This window comes from Geospiza fortis, unplaced genomic scaffold, assembly GCF_000277835.1.
Source record: "Geospiza fortis unplaced genomic scaffold, GeoFor_1.0 scaffold217, whole genome shotgun sequence".
Taxonomy (NCBI): domain Eukaryota; kingdom Metazoa; phylum Chordata; class Aves; order Passeriformes; family Thraupidae; genus Geospiza; species Geospiza fortis.
The window spans coordinates 1,206,560-1,224,812 of NW_005054392.1; the positions used below are offsets into that span (position 1 = coordinate 1,206,560).

At 39.5% G+C, this 18,253-nt stretch overlaps 1 protein-coding gene across 1 annotated transcript in view; it reads left to right on the forward strand.

Annotated features, from left to right (window-relative positions):
* IGF2R (insulin like growth factor 2 receptor) overlaps positions 1 to 18,253 on the forward strand; it is a 50,212-nt gene that overhangs the window by 14,275 nt on the left and 17,684 nt on the right. The window contains exons 11-29 of the mRNA XM_005425676.2: positions 130 to 294; positions 971 to 1,111; positions 1,472 to 1,624; positions 2,551 to 2,682; positions 3,076 to 3,223; positions 4,599 to 4,776; positions 5,335 to 5,450; positions 5,834 to 5,996; positions 7,496 to 7,675; positions 8,699 to 8,800; positions 9,654 to 9,755; positions 10,392 to 10,566; positions 11,894 to 12,061; positions 12,611 to 12,754; positions 14,055 to 14,233; positions 14,605 to 14,692; positions 16,094 to 16,300; positions 16,667 to 16,797; positions 17,479 to 17,576. Of these exons, the coding sequence (XP_005425733.1) occupies positions 130 to 294; positions 971 to 1,111; positions 1,472 to 1,624; positions 2,551 to 2,682; positions 3,076 to 3,223; positions 4,599 to 4,776; positions 5,335 to 5,450; positions 5,834 to 5,996; positions 7,496 to 7,675; positions 8,699 to 8,800; positions 9,654 to 9,755; positions 10,392 to 10,566; positions 11,894 to 12,061; positions 12,611 to 12,754; positions 14,055 to 14,233; positions 14,605 to 14,692; positions 16,094 to 16,300; positions 16,667 to 16,797; positions 17,479 to 17,576 (2,770 nt within the window). The remainder of the gene's footprint in view (positions 1 to 129; positions 295 to 970; positions 1,112 to 1,471; positions 1,625 to 2,550; positions 2,683 to 3,075; positions 3,224 to 4,598; positions 4,777 to 5,334; positions 5,451 to 5,833; positions 5,997 to 7,495; positions 7,676 to 8,698; positions 8,801 to 9,653; positions 9,756 to 10,391; positions 10,567 to 11,893; positions 12,062 to 12,610; positions 12,755 to 14,054; positions 14,234 to 14,604; positions 14,693 to 16,093; positions 16,301 to 16,666; positions 16,798 to 17,478; positions 17,577 to 18,253) is intronic.

The following is an 18,253-nucleotide window of genomic DNA, read 5'->3' on the forward strand; positions in this document are numbered from 1 at the left end:
AACACAAGTCCTCTGCAGCAAAAGGACTTTTTGTCTTCCTTGCTCGTTGCTAGTCCTCAAGTCTTCTTGCTTTTTTCCCCTTCCCCCTCTAGAAACCTCATTATGTGTTCATCTGTTTCCCATGTTAAGGTAATGATGGTAGAGGAACTCCAGTATTCACCGGTGAGGTTGACTGCACCTATTTTTTCACTTGGGATACAAAATACGCATGTGTTAAAGAGGAAAAAGATCTCCTTTGCAGAGTTACTGACAAGAGAAAACACTATGACTTGTCACCTCTTATCCGCACTTCAGGTATGGCAATAAAAACTAGCTTTCAGTTACTTCTGCAGTCCTGAGTTTACATGCCATCTCCAGTGCAGTTATTTACCTGAGTATTAGTCAGCTTTTGTTGTTCTTAGTGAATTTCTGGGATGCTGGTGTTTGCTTCCCTCATTCCAAACAGACTGAGCGCCTTAGTCGCCATGTCCATGACTGCCTTGGTTGCTGCCATCATAAGTGGTTTTCAGTCACAGAATCACAGTTTGGGTTGGAAGGGGCCATTAAAGATCATTTAGCCTAACTCCTCTGCCATGGGCAGGCACACCTTCCCCTAGACCAGTTTGCTCAAAGCCCCATCCAGCCTGGCCTTGAACACTTCCAGGGAGGGGGCATCCACCATCTCTCTGAGCAGCCTGAGCCAGTCAGGATCTACCATGGCTCAGCAGCTTCCACCCAGTGGCTTGTGCAAAGAAGACACATCGAAAACGGGTAGGATTTGGCAGCTATGGCTTCAGGGGATGGATGTAGGTGGTAATCTCAGCTGGTGGGGGAATGGAGCTGAAATCAGGGCTTCTGTGTGCTGGGGGATGTTCTGAAGGAGAGGTCATCACACAAATGTGGGGTACCCTATAATAAAAGACATTTTGGTATGGAGATGCTGAATCAATTTAGCCAGATAACTTGTTCTTAACGACCCTCTATATTTCAGAGTCAGCCCAGAACTGGGAAGCTGTGGACAGTAGCTTTTCAGAGGTAGGAAGGAAACATTACTACATCAATGTCTGCCATAAGGTGTTGAAGAGGGGAGGAGCTTTCAGCTGTTCAGATGGTGCTGCTATTTGCTCTGTAGGTGAGTCTGGGGTTTTTGTTGATGGTGTTTTTGGAGTTTTTTTGGTTCACTGGTTTTTTAAGCCCCTGAAGGCTTGGCACTTCCTGCGCAAATGGGGTTGGTTGTCCTGAGTGCCTTCATTTGTTCGAGGAAACAGAAGTTAGGAGCATGTTTCTTTTGTGATCTCAGAGATGCTTGAAGAAAGAATGCACAGCTTTTTCTAACTAAAGACCTAAAGGCTTAGCAGCATGGTTTGGCAAGGTAAAATCAAACTCCTAATGATGTTTTCTCGTTAACTAGACAAGTGGAAAGTCTTAGTATCTAACAGAAGCTTCACTACTTTTCAGAGAAACAAAAGTTCTGTATTTACTGTTTTTACAGATCAGCAAAACAACAGTAAGAATCTTGGAACATTTGTATCTTCTCCAAAAAAGGTTGGAGAAAATATTCAACTTATCTATTCAAATGGAGACAGGTGTCCTTCTAATGAAAAAGAGAAAATCCAAACGGTCATCACTCTAATATGCAGACCAGGTGAGAACATCCATGCCCTGTTCATTGATCCAGTTAAAAACTGTAGGTCATCTAATAAGCCCAGACATGAGTGCAAAATATTAGCATGTGCTGAATATTAGCATGTCTTCTATCTCTTTCTATGCAAAAGCTTGAAGCATCAGGGTTTGTTTACTAGGATGATGGCAATATAATTGCAGATATTTAGTTATTTACCTTTTATACAGCTACTCTTTAAAAACTCTTGAAATAAGATTCTTCCAAACATGATTAAAGTATGCTTAAGTGTTTAAAACTCCACAAATATCTGGAAGCGATAGAAATATCTGGAAGCACTTTCTTTCTCTAGTTGTCTTGATGGAAAAGAGTAGTTCTGAACTGAGATCAAATACTTTAGCCTTCTTTTCCAATAAATATGGTTTGTATCTAAACTGCTGGCAGTTTATGAAAGGAAGTTAATATTGTTCATGTTGTTTATAGTAGCCTGCTAGTTATCTCCCAGGAAAATAGAAAATCTGTGTTCCTCTACCTCAGCCTGAGGAACTTGGAACTTCCAAGTGTCCTGGCTGTTAGGATCAGATTATGCACTATTTGCTAATACAGCTATTGCTTTGTAGTAAAACCAGTTTTGTATATCAAAATACCAGTTTTGTATTTTGTATATCAAAATACCAGTTTTGTATATCAAACTAGACTTTTTTTCAAATATTGTGATGGTTCTCAGGAGCAGATTGAGCCCTGTGGCTTTACTTCTGGAGTAAACTTTTATTTTTGGGGAGGATGATGCAAAGTCTGTGAAAAATATTTTTGGTTCCATTTTCAAAGAACAGGTACTTTAACAGTTACCTTGACTTTTGAGGAGAAATTAGTTTCTTAGGTGTAGATTCCTAGTTCCTGTTGGCAGCCTGGCTGTCTCTATATGTAACGTGTTGCTCTTGTGATACCAGGTGATCTAGAAAGTGCTCCAATCTTGATGGCAGAGCTTGAGTGTTCATATGCATTTGAGTGGTATACTGCTGCTGCGTGTGTCCTGTCTAAAACTGAAGGAGATGACTGCCAGGTGTCTGATCCTCAGGCAGGTATGTATTTCTGTTCAGCAAATCAAAAGGTCATTAGGGATAAAACTTATGCCACAACAAATAAGTCCTTATGATACCTGGGAGCAAAGTGAGTTCAGCCTAATGCTAAGTACCCACAGTTTTAAGTACGTGCATATGGAAGATCAGAACAGCATGAGCATAATACTCTCCTAGCGAATGTAGGAAAATAGATGTATTGTGTATTTTACTGAAGTAGATCTCTCTGTATAAGAAACCATACTTTTACTTTATCCACTTTGTTTCTGGAACAGTAATTACAGAGAAGGAGACTTATTCAGGGGAGGTGAACTAGCCATGTGACTGACTGAATCAGAACCTGTGAGAGATATCAGGACAAAATCGAACTGATACAGTTTATTCCTTCCTGATCAGGCTTCTCTTTTGATTTATCACCTCTGGCCAAGGCAAAAAGTTTCTATACAGTTACTACTAAGGAGTACTGGTTTTACATAAGCGTCTGTGGCAGTCTGCCTGATGACCAGTGTCACACAAAATCGGCAGCTTGCCAAGTAACGCGGAGGTGAGTAACTCATTCTCTTGGCTGTAAGGGAAGATCTCTTGTTGCATGATGTGTTGTTATCGGTGTGCAACAATGAATAATTTGCATGTAAAGTAATTACTGGGCTACCTGTAATAGATTCAGGTAATTAGCATATAATTTGCAGTAATTATACTGCCAGCTGTTTCAAGCCAAATGCACATATATGTAACCTTGCTTACAGCTAACTTGTGAGATGGAATGTGCCCGTTGCTCTCCCTTTTGTTATTCATAGGGACTGTAAATTCTAGATTAACTGCTGCAGCTGTAGTAAGGCAACCTATAATCCAGAGATTGAGGGTCAGCTCTGTTCCAAGAACTGGCCTAAAGAATGTGAGCTTGCTGCACTTGGGATGAGCAGGGGCTGCCTTAAGTAGTAGTGAAGCCCAGATCTTGAATGTTGTACCATATGGCCTTAGGTTGTGCCAGTGGATATTTAGATTAGATAGTAGGAAAAGTTTCTTCATGGAAAGGGTTGTCAGGCATTGAAGCAGGCTGCCCAAGGAAGTGGTGGAATGGCCATCCCTGGAAGTGTTCAAAATATGTATGGATATGAACTTGAGGACATGGTTCAGTGGAAAGATTTGGTGGTGGTACTAAGGTGATGGTTGGACTTGATCTGGGAGGTCTTTTCCAACCTTAACAATTTTATAATCTCCCTCACTAAATTGGCTGTTCCATGTACGGTCCTAGTGTGTACTGCTACTCTGACAGCATCACTGCTTTTGCCTCCTATAAATTATGTCTGAGGTAGCATCAGAAATACCTGTGCATTTCAGGTTCCAGGTCAGCCTGCTGCCAGAGATGGGGTACTTGGCCCTGAGTTACTCTCCAGCCAAGGACAGTTTTCTGCAGATCCTAGAAATGTTCTTCAGAGGAAGATGATGGAGCTAGGTCTGATAGAGTCAATGTTAAGTCAGTGACAAAACACTCCTGAACCAAAGCTGATACCTAGCAGAGAGCTGTTGTGCAGTGCTAGGTCTTCATTGCCCATATGTAATTGGATGAGGCCAGTTTGACCCCAAGATGAGGGTGTCTGCAGTTTGACTTCCACTTTGGAGAATGAGAACTTGATGGTATTGTCACCCTTTTAGAGACAGGAGTATTCAAGTTTTCTAGATACCTTAGCAATATGTAACTTCCTTTCCTTTTCAAAGTAGGACATCTGTTCATGTTTTAAGTTTGCTTTTGGCAACGTTCTTTTTATCCCAGCTCACTGAGGCCTAATCAACCTTATTTAATTATTATGCCTTATTATGGTGTCTTGTATAAACTTACGTGGTTTCTATTTGTAAGACTTCTCTTAGAGACAATTTTGTGTTCTGTTCACTCTCAAAACTCACTTTTTATTTTCTAGTAACGATCAGTCTTGGAGTCTTGGACTGCCCAGTTCCAAACTTTCCTATTATGATGGCCTGATTCAGTTGACCTACAAAAATGGTGCAGCATACAACAATGAGAATAAAACACAGCGCTCTACCCTTATAACTTTCCTGTGTGACCATGATGCTGGAATAGGTCAGCCTGAGTATCAGGTAAGAAGTTCTATATGAAGAAAGGAAGGATCTCCATCCTAAAATACTGACAATAGCTACTAGGTCCGTACAAGCAGGGTGTTATGTGTGGAAATACCCAGTATCTGTAAAGCAGACTAAAATAAATAGTTATTTCTCTTGGTATTTTTGACTCTTGTTACAGTCATAAAGCTTTCCTTGACCAGTAAACAGTAAGCTGTTTACCTGGATCCAGATTGTTACCTCACTCTCTTCTAGTGGGCCATGTAATTAGTGCTTTTGGTTGTCTCGTATTTCTAGCTGGAAAAAACCCAAACTGGCTGAGAAGTAACAGATGATATGACTCTGTACCCAGCAGACAGTGGTTTAACAGAACCAGAGCAGTTTTTTTTGGCAAGAGCATTTTTGGTGACACAGGGAAAGGCAAGATCTGTGACAGGACAGACCAGCACAAATCAGTCTGAGAAGATATATCCCAAAACCAAGGGGAGATACCAAGCTTGACATATAAACCAGTAGCTGTGAGTCACAAAGTTGTCAATGTAAAAAGCCTCTCTTACCTATTCTGCTCATTTGTAGAAAGAAGATAACTATACCTACAACTTCAGGTGGTACACTGAACATGCTTGTCCAGAAATCCCGCTGGAATGCGTTGTGACAGATCGCAACAACATGGACCAATATGACTTGTCAAGGTAGGAAAGTGACACGTTCAATGTAACTTAGCTATTCTAGTTTGGTGTTCTGTCTGAAGTTGGTTTCCTGTGTAGGCAGCACCAGAAGCTTCACCTCTTGTGAGAGTCTTGACTGCAAGTATGGTGAAATCCCTCTAGTATGTTGGCTTGCCTGCTAGGCTGTAAACTGACTTTTTGGGATGGTTTTGCTTATAAAAATGTATTACCTTGTCAACTGTGCTCTGTGTCCCAGGAGTATTCTTTCTAATTGTAGCACTTGAAAATGAGGGGGAGAAGTTAGTCGGGAATGCCTTAGGGTTGCTCTATTTCTTGAGACTGAGAAAGCTGGAGAGAGTCTATGAAGCATGTGTGTCCTTAGAGCAGAACTTTCTCTTTCTGCTCAGATTAGCAAAATCTGAGAAGAGAGGTGAAAACTGGTATGCCATGGATAATTCAAGACCAAGTGAGCGCAAGAAGTACTACATAAATGTCTGTCGACCCCTGATTGCTGTCCCAGGATGTGACCGGCGAGCATCTGTCTGTCAGATGGAATATAAGCAGGTTTCTGTGAGTACCCTTTCCAGCCCAACTCAGAGCTGGTTTGCCACATGAGTGAGACTGAAAGAGACACAAGTGAGATTAAAACAGCCATGTGAATTCTGCCTCCTTGTGCAAAGGGATATTCTGTGTACCATAATAGTTGCATAACCATAGCAAAATGGTAGAGCTCCTGTCCACCTCTTCAAAGAATAAAGCTTTAATTTTTACAAGTGTACCTATGTCATGTTTGACACTGATGATTTTTTGCCCTGTGTTTCAGAGGCAGACAAGCTGCATCTCTTTTATATGAATTGCTGGAGTCTCAGAGATTGCTAGGAATACACATTTCTTTAGGAACAGGCTGTCCTCTTGGATATTTTGTCATGTTTCTGGCTTGGTTTAGATTGAACTGTGGAAAAAATTTGTTTAAAGATTCTTTGTTGCATCCCTGCCCTCCCTGAGCTTGCTTTGGATCTGAAGAGTAGATTAGATAGATGTTGCCAAGCAAATAAGAAACAATGCTGGTGGATGTTAGGGGCCTCTACTTCTGTATTGCCCTGAACTATAACAATTTATCATGGAAGTGATAGCAGCTGATAGGCTGAATCGACTGGTTGCCCTGATTGACTTCATTGCTGCTCAGAGCTGCAGGGAAAGCTGTGCTAGAGGCTCACCCAGCCGTCCTAGTTCCTTCTATCAAACAGAGACAACACCTTCCCCCCTTACTGTTAAAGGGGATGTGTTAGTGACTGAAGCCAGTCATTGCCAACACAGCACTTGAGAGATAATTATTGCTCATTCCCTGTGGTTGCAATGGGCCTTGTGCAAGGCTGCTTCCTTTACACGTAGAGACGCTTTAGGGCTTTATTACTTCACTGCTTGAGATAATGAGTAAAAGGTGAGTGCATTGGGTCAATCTAAAGAGTTGTTAAAAAAAAATATAAAAGGGCAGAAGTCTGTGGACAGCTGTTTTGGAGGTATATTCTTTAGTTTGTTCCTGCTATTGACTTAAAGAAGTTTCTTAAAACTAGGAAACACCAGTTATGTTGCAGTGACAATGACTTCAGACTTTGGTAGTAGCACCTACTGTCTTTCTAGTGCTCAGTTTCTGTCAGTGATTTTTAGCCTTAGCTAAGCATGGCAGATCCCTAAAGTCAATGCTGAGAACACTGGGAGGCTTCCACAAATTGTTTCAAAGAGCTCTACAATAAATTCTACCTATTGCAGAAGACACAGGCCTCCCTAAATTGCTAAGCTATGTAGCCCAGGAGATGCAGATGGGTGTTCTAAGGTACTACAAGCACCTTATTGTACTAAAAATAAAAACAACAAAAATGGAACTGTACCTTGTTGTGGAGGTTGTCTGTTAAATACGTGAAACTTGACTATAGAATGGGAGAGAAATGTTGAGAGCTTTTGTTGTCTTCAAAGCTATTAACCTGTGTACAAGAGTACTGTAGTAGGTATCTTCTTTTTGGTTGTTTCTATTTTTTTTAAAGTTGTTGACATGCTTTTCTTATTTCTAGGCTTCTTATTCTGAAGTCACCTCTATTAGTAATCTTGGTGTTGCCAGCAAAGAACTAGTAATTGAAAGACCTGGACATGTTTCTCTAACCTATGCAAATGGCTCTGTGTGCATCAATGCTGATGGAAAGACAACTACCTATACCACCACCATCCACTTTGTCTGTTCCAGGGGCACTCTTGTAAGGACAAATGATCTTCCAGTTTTTATTTTATCATAGTAGGTTTCTCATCCTATAACATGAAGCCACATGAAGATGTGTAGTGTATAGCAGATTTGTGGCAAGGGAGACTGCTTGAGGGTTTGAAATTGAGATGTAAAACCAAAACTGATTTAGATGCTAGAGGAGCACATGTCTGAGTACTTTATGATAAACAAGAACTAGATAGAAACTAACAGCCTTGATGAACAGTAGTATTTCAGACTAGTCTAATTAGCATGAAAAATACATGAGTACTTAAAACAGCAAACATTGTGGACACTCTTAAGCGGAAAAATATTGTGAGATGCATTCTCAGGCTTAGGTTCTGCATTCTCCATAGGTTGTTGATTCTAGAATTCTTAAATCTGTAGGGCTTTTTGGGCTACAACTCCACATACTGGAGATTAGATTGAGGGGATTATTAGACTTAAGCTTGTGTAGACTTGTTCTTCCTGGCTTTTTGAATCTGCAGGTCTTGCTTTCCCCTTACCCACATGACCTTTAGCCCAAGAGGTGTGGTGAAAAATCTGTAACATGGAGCAGTTATGAACTGCTTTGCTTTTGTCTAAAACACTGACATGAAGTGTACATAATAAATATTCCTGTTACCTTGTTACCTCACCTAACAGATTTCTGTTGCTTTACTTTTGCCTTTTTTTTAAATTATGGACTATGTATTATACACCAAAACTCCTCAGAGCTTAGACTGAGACAAGATCTAGTTATACGTGTCTAGATTAAATATTGACTTTAATCTGAGTATTTGGATGTCAGATTCAGTTCTTGGCTAGTGCTTGGTCACATAGTAAATGTTTAACTAGAATAAGTTTTCAGTGATGACCTTCAAAATAAATCGGGGAGAGGGAAGTGGGGTGGAAATTGTGTGCCTTTGTAGGGAAGTCTTTTAGAAGGACCTGACAGTTTCTCTAAGGGGGAATCTCAAACATGACAAAGTGTTAGCTATTACACTTACTCTGGTCTTCCTCTGCAATCTGTTTCCAGAGTAGCAGCCCACGGTTTATAGCTATTCTGGATTGTGTGGCCACTTTCTTATGGGAAACTGAGGCTGCTTGCCCAATAAAGGAAGCAAAAAATGATTCCCAGGTGAGAAAGGAGAATATAAATTGTATTTATAGTCTCAATGTACAATGTTTATTTATAGCACTCTTGGTTTCTCTGTTTAAATGGCACTTGAAGAAAACTACCTAAAGTGAAGTCTTAAGTTGGTCATGATGTAGTCTTGTGATATCTTATCATGTTGTATTTTTGAAGTGTTTCTGAAATGCTTAACTTCTGACAAAAATACTCAGGTGCTTTCTCGTGAGAACAGTTTACTTCCTCTCGAATGCTTCATTTAATGTTTCATTCCCTTGCTATGTTGGTAGTAAAACTGACTTTATATGTATGGATATGTAATATCCTTGTTTTCTGCAGATCATCAGATGAGGCTTTTCTTTTTTCACACTAAACCATGAGATTAGTTTAGTTGCTCAGAGCATGATGCTAATAACACCAAGGTTGAGGGTTTGATTCCTGTTTGATCCCCATATGAGCCATACATTAAACAGTTAGACTCAATGATCTTTGTGGGTCCCTTCCAATGCAAAATATTCTGTGAAATCTACTCAGTTGCTTCTGCTTTACAGGTCTCAACATAAACACATTAGTGTGAAAACAGCCCTCAGTTAAAATTTCCATGCTCTTAGCTAATATGATAGATGCCATCTGTTAAATTCCACTTTCATATGTTGGTGTGGCTGATGTCAGTGGACAAAAAGAATTGAACAAATATACAAAAGAATTGAATTAAGCTACTGCCAGAGCTGTTTTCTGGTGTTCTCTATGCAGGGTAGGAATATGTCTAAATCACTGCTTTGGTTCTTGAAACAAGTTAGAGGTAAAATAAACAGAAGAAATGTAGAAGGAGAAAATAATTTTGTTGTAATTTTTTTCCCAGTCGTGCTCTGTGCGAGATCCAAACACTGGTTTTGTGTTCAACCTGCAGCCATTGGCTTCTGAGCAAGGGTATACAGTTACTGGCAATGGGAAAACGTTCTCGGTAAGGATTTTGGCTGCATTCTATGTTGTTTGAGTGCTGTTGTTGCATTTTTTGTCTTGCGTAGTGATCTAGGGGAGCTTTCACTCAGTCCTCTTAGGAAGTATGAGTTGGCAGGAAAGCATTGTGGTTGAGGGAGGGAATGAAAGATAACTTCATTCGCCTTAATCTTGAAAGCATTAAACTTCTGGTTCTTGGAGAACATGAGGTAGCCACACTTTTGAGGCTCCTTTTTGAGGTGGTTTTCCCCTCCTGGACTCTGTTGTGTACTGCCAATTTATCTTCTGATTCTGAAGAAATTGACAGGGAAAGCCTAGAAAGCCTAGAAAGGGTCCATATCAGTGTTTTTAATGTAATCTGCAAGTGTCAGTGATCCTAGGCTGTCATAGATAATACCATAGTGATATCTTTAGGCCAAGAATAAACATCCTTTACTCCTAGTGGGGAGAAATTATGGACCCCATAATCTGAAGATTGAGCATACTCTTACTGTATTATAGTTGAATTTCTGCACTGCAAGACTGTGTTGTTTCAAATAGTTCTCTACAAGTGTTTTACTGATGTAGAAATGGCTATGTGGACCTTGTTTTTCTGATGCAGTTAATACTATGTACATCTACATGTTTTCACAACTTCTAGCTAAACATTTGTGGACACTTGCCATATTGTGGTAAAATCAATGGGAAAACAGCTGCTGGGTGTGAAAGAGAAAATCGTACACCTCTGAGGCCACTGGAATTGGACAAAACGCTTTATCTCTCCAGTGAAGGGTTTCTAACTCTTACCTACAGAGGCCCTCTTCATGTGGAATCAGGTGAGTTCAGGAAATACACAGGGTATTGTAAAAACTTAGTGTTAGTGGTCTTCATTCCTTCTTTTGTTCATGTGCTGAAGTATATTTGGCTTGGTATTAATTATTTAAACAAGCTTGCTCCTATGGAAATTTTAGGAAGAAATGAAGTTACACAGAATGGTAATGGCTCGGTAATACATGTGCATTTCAAAACTCTAGGAGAGTGACTCAATACACTATAGGGTTTTCTCCTTAGCAGATGAAAAATACTGGTCCTTGTATGGAGAAATGGACAGTCAGATTGGGAGAACAAAATGAACTCAGGTTCTTTTTCTAAGTGAAGTAATAGCTTTTAGTTTCAGTTTCATGGATAATTCTCTCTAAAGGTGTTTCATATCTGAAAGGTCAGTTTTCAGTAAGCTTGTGCTCTCCTGTATGGAATTTTTTGAATTAGTGCTCCAATACTTCATATGCACCTACTTCATGAATTATATCTTTTGCAGGTAAAATGAATTAGAAATGTATATCTGGCTTTTTGATAGTAGATGCTCTTCAATTATACTGAAACTGAGCTTTGTAGAAAGGAATATGACATCTTAACAACAAAAGACCTCGGGAAAACTAGGTTTTGGATTCAGGAACTTCAAATGCTTCAGCATGCTTAATTGCTGGGGTGCTATCTCTTATTTTCTCAGTTGCGACATTTTTGTACATAGTATGTAACAGTGATTAAGCTCTTATGTATTTTAATTTAAGAGGTTCTACTATTTTTATAACACTACTAAGCATTTTGCTGACAAATACTACTCCCTGACATAATTCTGTCACTTCTTGGGGACTAAACAGAACTTAACATATAGTGCTTTGATAGGATCAGTATTATTTGTTCTGCAGTCATTACACTGAACTTCTTACAAACAAACAGAACCCTCAAACCAAAACTTTGTGGGATGTAATTTAAAAGCTGCTTGTTGCCACTGGTGGTGTTTTAAAAGGTTTCTGTTTCTTCATGTATGTCAAAGAACGTAGGGAGTAGAGGTCAATGAAGGTAATCACGTTGTTGAAGTGTGTCAAGGAGACACATTTCAACAACATTGATTACATTGTCAAGGCACATTTTGGTCTCTTATTTGTAGAGGCAGTGGTGGCTGCTAGGCAATTTTTCATGGCTCTCTGAAGAAGGCTTGCATATTTACAGCTGAAAACCCATAATCAGCAAGATAGTATTATCCTTGAAGCAGTTTTATTAATAAGAGACTATTAGAAAATTTTGAAGTCAAGTGTTAGCTTGAACTTAAATTCACATGTTCCGAACAGAACCATCAGTAGATAAATGTTTGTCTTATAGGAACATCAGACATGTTCAGAGTGACTTTCATTTGTAATGATTCATATCCTGGAGAGCTTAAGTTTGTGCGTGAGGAGATAAACAGCGTGCTGGACGTCCATGATACTTTTTTTGAGTTTCACACAGCTCTGGCTTGTGCTCCTGCTCCTGTAGATTGTCAGGTTACAGGTAAGTACCTGGAATTTAGGTGGGCTCTTTCCCATGTTGAACAGCAAACTTCTGCTCAGTGGAGGGCTTTAAGAATACCTATTGAGAAGACATTTGTAATACTTAAAATCCTTGCAGAAGTTGTAGGGTGGGAGAAGAGGTAAGTTGCGTGAAGCAGGCTTAACTTAGAAAAGCAGGAAAAGAAGCTAATTTAAAACATTGTGGTATACACAAGAAAGTTGATAATTACTTTGAAAACATTTAATCATTACTGTGACTGATGCTGCTTCAGCCCAGCTCTAAAGAAAATGAGTTAATTTAGTATTGACATCTGTAAAAATGCACCTGTGATTTGTGGAGAAGTTACATTTGGGGAGTAACTGTCAAGGGAACTATGTTCTGCATTTGGCATGGTGATGTTTTTGTGGCAACAGTACATTCTCTTAATACATATCTAATGTGATTCTGAAAATTATTTTGAATTGTGTATTCATTAGTGAAGCTGGTATAATTTCAAATCCAGTTCTGCTGCAAGTATTGAGTTCTCTCAGCTTACTGCATTTCTTCCAGATGCTGCTGGCAATGAGTATGACTTAAGTGACTTGAGCAAAGATGGTGAGCCGTGGGTTGCTATAGACACTTCAAAGGAAGCAAAAAAGCGAACGTTTTTCTTGAATGTCTGCAAGCCCCTGCCCTACGTGACTGGATGTCCTGGTAAGCCAAGTGGCAAGCGCTTCTTAACTTGAGTCTTCTGATGCAAGACCTTACAGTCAGAGTGATGTCCCTGGGTATTTTAGTAAGATTTATTGACTCCTGTCTCTTTAATCACAGAAATAGCATAGATCTGGGTGACATATGTCACCCATGTGTCTGGGTGACATATGCAGGAGTATTAATAAGCAGACTTCCGCAAGCTGAGAGCAGTCTTAATGCTGCTCATCAGGACTCTTGCATTGAGATGTATATTAATGCATTTGGGAAAATTGCATTGAGGGCAGTATTGCCAGGATCTAATTAATATTAATAAATATTAATATTTTTAAAAGAAGATAGTATATAAAGTGTCGTAGTTTAACCCCATACAGCAATCAGCCCCATTCAGCTGCTTGCTCACTTCCCCACCAGCAGGATCAGGGTGAAAATCAGAAGGGTGAAGGTAAGAACTTGTGATTTCAGGTAAAGACAATTTAATGGGCAAAGCATAAGCTGGGCATACAAGCAAAGCAAAACAAGAAATTAAGTCCCTGCTTCCTGTGGGGGAGGCAGGTGTTCAGCTATCTCCAGGAGGGCAGGGCTGCATCACATGTAACAGTGACTTGAGAATAGAAGCACCATCATTCCAAATGTCCCCCCTTCCTCCTCCTTCCCCATTTTATATGAGCATGATGTCATATGGTCTGGAATATCCCTTTGATCAGTTTGGGTCACCTGCCCCTGCTATGTCTCCTCCCAGCCTCCTGTGCACCCCCAACTTCCCTTGCCATGTTATAGTAAGAAAAACAGAAAAGGCCTTGGCTCTATGTAAGCCCTGCTCAGCAGTAACAAAAAATCTCTATATTGTGTTCAGCACAAATCCAAAACACAGCCCCATACTCACCACTGTGAAGAAAATTAACTCTACCCAGCTGAAACTAGTACAGAAAGTTAAATGTTGTTGAAGCCTCCTAACTGAATGAAGCCAGAATGAGCAGCTTATGCCATGTCTTACTCCATTTCTAGCCGGTTTAATGTATTTAACTGTACTGTAGTCTTTTACAAGTCTGTGGAATCAGATAAATTAGTGCAGTTTGAAAGATTTGAGTATGCAGAAGTAACTTGTTATATTCCTCAAAGGCTTTAGCTACACAGTGTCTCTAACTGTATTGATGAATATGTGTGTGTGTTGTGTTCTGCTTCAGAAGTTTGAGACAGTTTACTGCAAAGCTCTCTTAAAGCTACCCTGTTCTATTATTTTACAATCAATTTAGCACTAGTTGTCAAAGCTTTGAGCTAAACCCCAGTTCTTTTCCTGTAGGTGGTGCCATAGGATCTTGTGTGAAATACACTGATAAAAGTAAGAACCTGGGAGTCATTCAGATAAACCCCCAGGCTGCTACTGATGGGTCGTTAAGCATTATCTACTTGAATGGTGACACATGCAAAGATAATCAACGTTATTCCACACGTATCATCTTCCAGTGTGATCAAACAACGGTAATTTTCTCTTCTACTTGCTAGCAATGAGGATTTTAGTGCTTGTACCAAAATAGACAGTGTTTATTCCTCTTAAAATGGAGAGACTGATTCTAAAAATTAAAATCTTACATACTGGGTTTTTCCTTGTCTCTTCTTGAAAAAGCTGTCTGTTTACTGAACCTGTAGAACACAATTGTGAACTATCATGGAATCCTTTTTCCTCCTGTGAGCCACCAAAAGCAGCTCTTTGCTGAACATAAATACTGCAATTTGATACTGGAGACTTTAAACTCTGAAACTGCAGTAAAAGAAAAAAAGCCATGTGTGTATGTTTTGAGACTTGCAGTGTAATTATTAGTAAGCCTCCTTCATATGGCTCTTTTCTGTAGGGATCACCAGTGTTGGAGCAAGAGAATGACTGTGAGTTTGTCTTCGTTTGGAGGACTTTGGCAGCATGTCCTGTTCACAAAGCAGAAGGTAAGTAGTTATTTGAGATTTAAAGTATCAGTCAAACTGTACAAGTAATAAATACTTGAATGAAACTATGTCAGTTTCTTGCCCTGTGAATCTTCGTGTAAAAAGTGTTGGCTTGTGGAGGAATGTCTATTCTGAGCTTTAAGCTAGCTACAAATCCTATCTAATGTCAAAGATACAAGTTAGGATGACAGGCAAATGTACTTGCCTATCTAGTGAAAGAAGATGTAGTACAATACTTTATCAAAACAGCATTATTACCCTCTTGTTAAATCACAGACAGACTTGCTAGTAAATATTAAAGCATCAGTTTTCATGAGAACAGAGTTGATTCTGTGCCTGGCAGGTCTTGCCCTGTCCCTCACGAAAAACTGTGGAAGCAAGACTAAACTTGACCCTTGTTAGACAATGGCGGGAAGGCCAGAGGAGGAGTCTCAGTTTGTATTTGACTCCAGGATGTGCAACAAGAAATCACAAGTTCTAGTTCTGATACTTGATTGTCTCTTAGATGGAAGATTGAGTGTGTAGGCATCTTCTCTGCCTTTGCAGGCTTTGTTTTTCAGCTTGTAGATAATTCCTTATTCCTTGTTCCTAGACTTCCTGTAAAGGATCTGTCACAACGGTCCTAGTCATTATTGAAACTGCTGATGATCTGACATGGCATGAGGAATGTTCACAAACTGCTGCTCTGTAGTACATAATTACTGTGCAGGATGCTGGTGACTGAATTGTGGTTTTGAAGGAGGAGAACTGATGTCTTTAGCTGGGTACCAACATGTATGATCGAGAAGAGCATAATGTTCAAGTGATACAATCTGATGATTTTTTTAAAAAGCTTCAGAATATTGAGCAAAGGGTCACTTTAAAACTGAGGACTTGAGCAACGGCAAAGTCACTGACATATAGCAGCTAATGAGACTCAGGAAACTAGAATTTTCCTAAACCTTATTTTATATGCATCTTTGTAAACTGTTATAAATATTTCCTATGACTGGTTATTTTCTTAACTCATCAAACTTCAGAGCTGTTAAAAGAAGATACAAGACTGACATCTAGGACACCTCTTGCTTTGATCTTGTGACCTTGCTGTTCTTTCCAGATAATTAAGCCAGTTCTGGACTTAGTGTCTCTGATTTTGTACTTTACCTTCAGCACAGCTGAAGGAAGAACTTGAGACCACTCTGAGGAGGTTTTTGAACTACAGTGTGGCTTTTGCATCAAGCTTTAGTAGCAGTTATAAAAGAAATGTGCTGTTTATACTAAGAAGGTTCTTCAGTGTCACTGCCTTAAAGTAGCTACTCATTTTTGTGGTCTTATTTGTCCAGTGAGCCTTAATTGTCCCCAGTGTATTTGAAGGCTAATAGGTCTTAAGTTGTATTTTAAATTGTTAACTTCTCTTTAAAGGAAAAGATTGCCAGGTGAAAGATCCAAGATATGGTCACGTTTTTGACCTGAAGCCGCTTTCCAATAAAGACATCAAAGTGAGTACAGATGAGTATGACTACTACTTCAGAGTTTGTGGAGAAATAAAAGAACCTTGCCCTGCAGAGCATCACAGTGTTGCATCCTGTCAAGTAAAGAAGATGGACCCTACTTTCAAAAAAGTAGCAGGTACTGCACTTACCTAAACAAACCTAGGGAACAGGAAGATTAACCAGGGTGTAATAGAAGAAGGGTACTTGCTTATCTAGTACATCTAATGAGATAAAACACCTCACTGCTTTTGCTCAATGTGCAGATAAAATGGCATATGTGTAGTTACCTTGACACTCAGTTATGAATGAATTCAGCCCTACTGTGCTGGAGTAGTAGTCCCACAATAACTGGATTGCAAGTTTTAGAGGAAGCTTGAGGTCTGTCTGTATATTCTTTAATTGCGCATTTTATTGCTGTTTATGTGACCCTGTTGTCAGAGGCATTACTGCAGTTGTGTTGCATTACTGTAGCTGTTAACATTTCTCAACTCTTTGCTTCTAGGCTTGCGTACAGACAAACTGACTTTCAAAAATGGTCTAATAATGATTAATTACACCAGTGGAGAAAAATGTCATAAAATATATGAACGATCAACTGCTATATTATTCTATTGTGACAAGACTAAATCTGAGGTTAGTTTCAAAACATGCTTCCTGTACATACTGTCTTCCAGAGTTACTCTCTTTTTTAAAGTATGGAAGGTTAGGGTGAAGAACGTGAATGTGCCTAATGATTTACAGATTAGACAAGCAATTCAAAGGTCCTATGAGGGGACAAAAAGATGAAGAATGTTTTGAATCTCCTGTTTATGGATGGTACCTTTATCATTGTCCAGGAAGATCAGTGCATATTGTTCCTTTAAGGGATGGCTATCATTACCAGAACTCTTGGAGAAGTTGGGAAGGGATGTTCTTCCATAAATAACAGCTGTTTCTTTGTAAGAAATAAAAAGTAGAAGGTTGAATGTGCAGGAAAGCAGGTATTACATGGCCAGACTAAAATAAGCTGGTTACTTGCTTTTGGTATCTGATTTGTGCCTCCCTTCCTGTTCTTAATCAATTGTATATAGAATTACTTTTGCTCTTCTTATTTCCTGGGGGAGGCAGCAATTCCTAATGGCTGCCCTTTTATCAGAAGGGTGCATGTGGATAAACTCAGGTTTGGGAGAAGCCATGCTTAGCTGGTCAGAGGCATAGTGTGGCTCTAAGATAATATGTGTGTTCTTGGATCTTCCTGAGGCATGACTGACGCATTTCATTGTTTCCATGTGTCTAAATTAGAAAGCAAATTAATTTTGTATTGTGTTCTTTCAGCCTGTGTTTTTGAAGGAAACTCCAGACTGCACCTACATGTTTGAATGGCATACTCCATATGCTTGCCCACCTGTTAAATCTACTGAGTGCTCCTACAAGTAAGTTGTTTCCACAAAATTGAAATGGAGCTGTATGTTGAGAGAGACAAATACAGCCTTCTTGCAATTCAGTGCACTCTGCTCCTTTAGCTGTTGTGTTTTGACCACCTAATGTAGCATTCAATGCCAATGCATAATATTTAAAATAAGTTTTGCAATTTGTGCTTCTGAAAACTAATTTAATTGGCAAAAAACCCCCCAACTTTGAGATTCTTTTGGAGAATAATAAAACGGAGCTGTTTGGTCTGTATTTATTGATGGTTGAATGTTAGGTGGTTGCAAGTGTCAAGTTGTTATTTAACAGCAGCTAATTTAAATAAGGCTACAACTGTCTGTTTGGAACTTTCACCAAACAGTGCTTCAGGAAAAATGTCATTTATATCTGTCACAAGCAAGTATTAGCTCATTAAGATTGAATGTGGGGTCAGATGTGGCTAATATTTGGCCCAGAATTTGGACATCTGGCCTCATTATAGGTCTCTGCCCTAAGGTAAAACAGTGGATTTTAACTGTGTGTTAAATACATACCCACTGTAACTGTGTGTATGCTTGCCATGCACTGAAAGCCAACATGCTTGAATTAAAAGTTGGAATTACTCTTGCATTGGCTGAGAGCTGTGTGCATGTGGACAGTTTCTGTGGGAATAGCTGGTGCAGTGATGTTATCCCTCTACTGA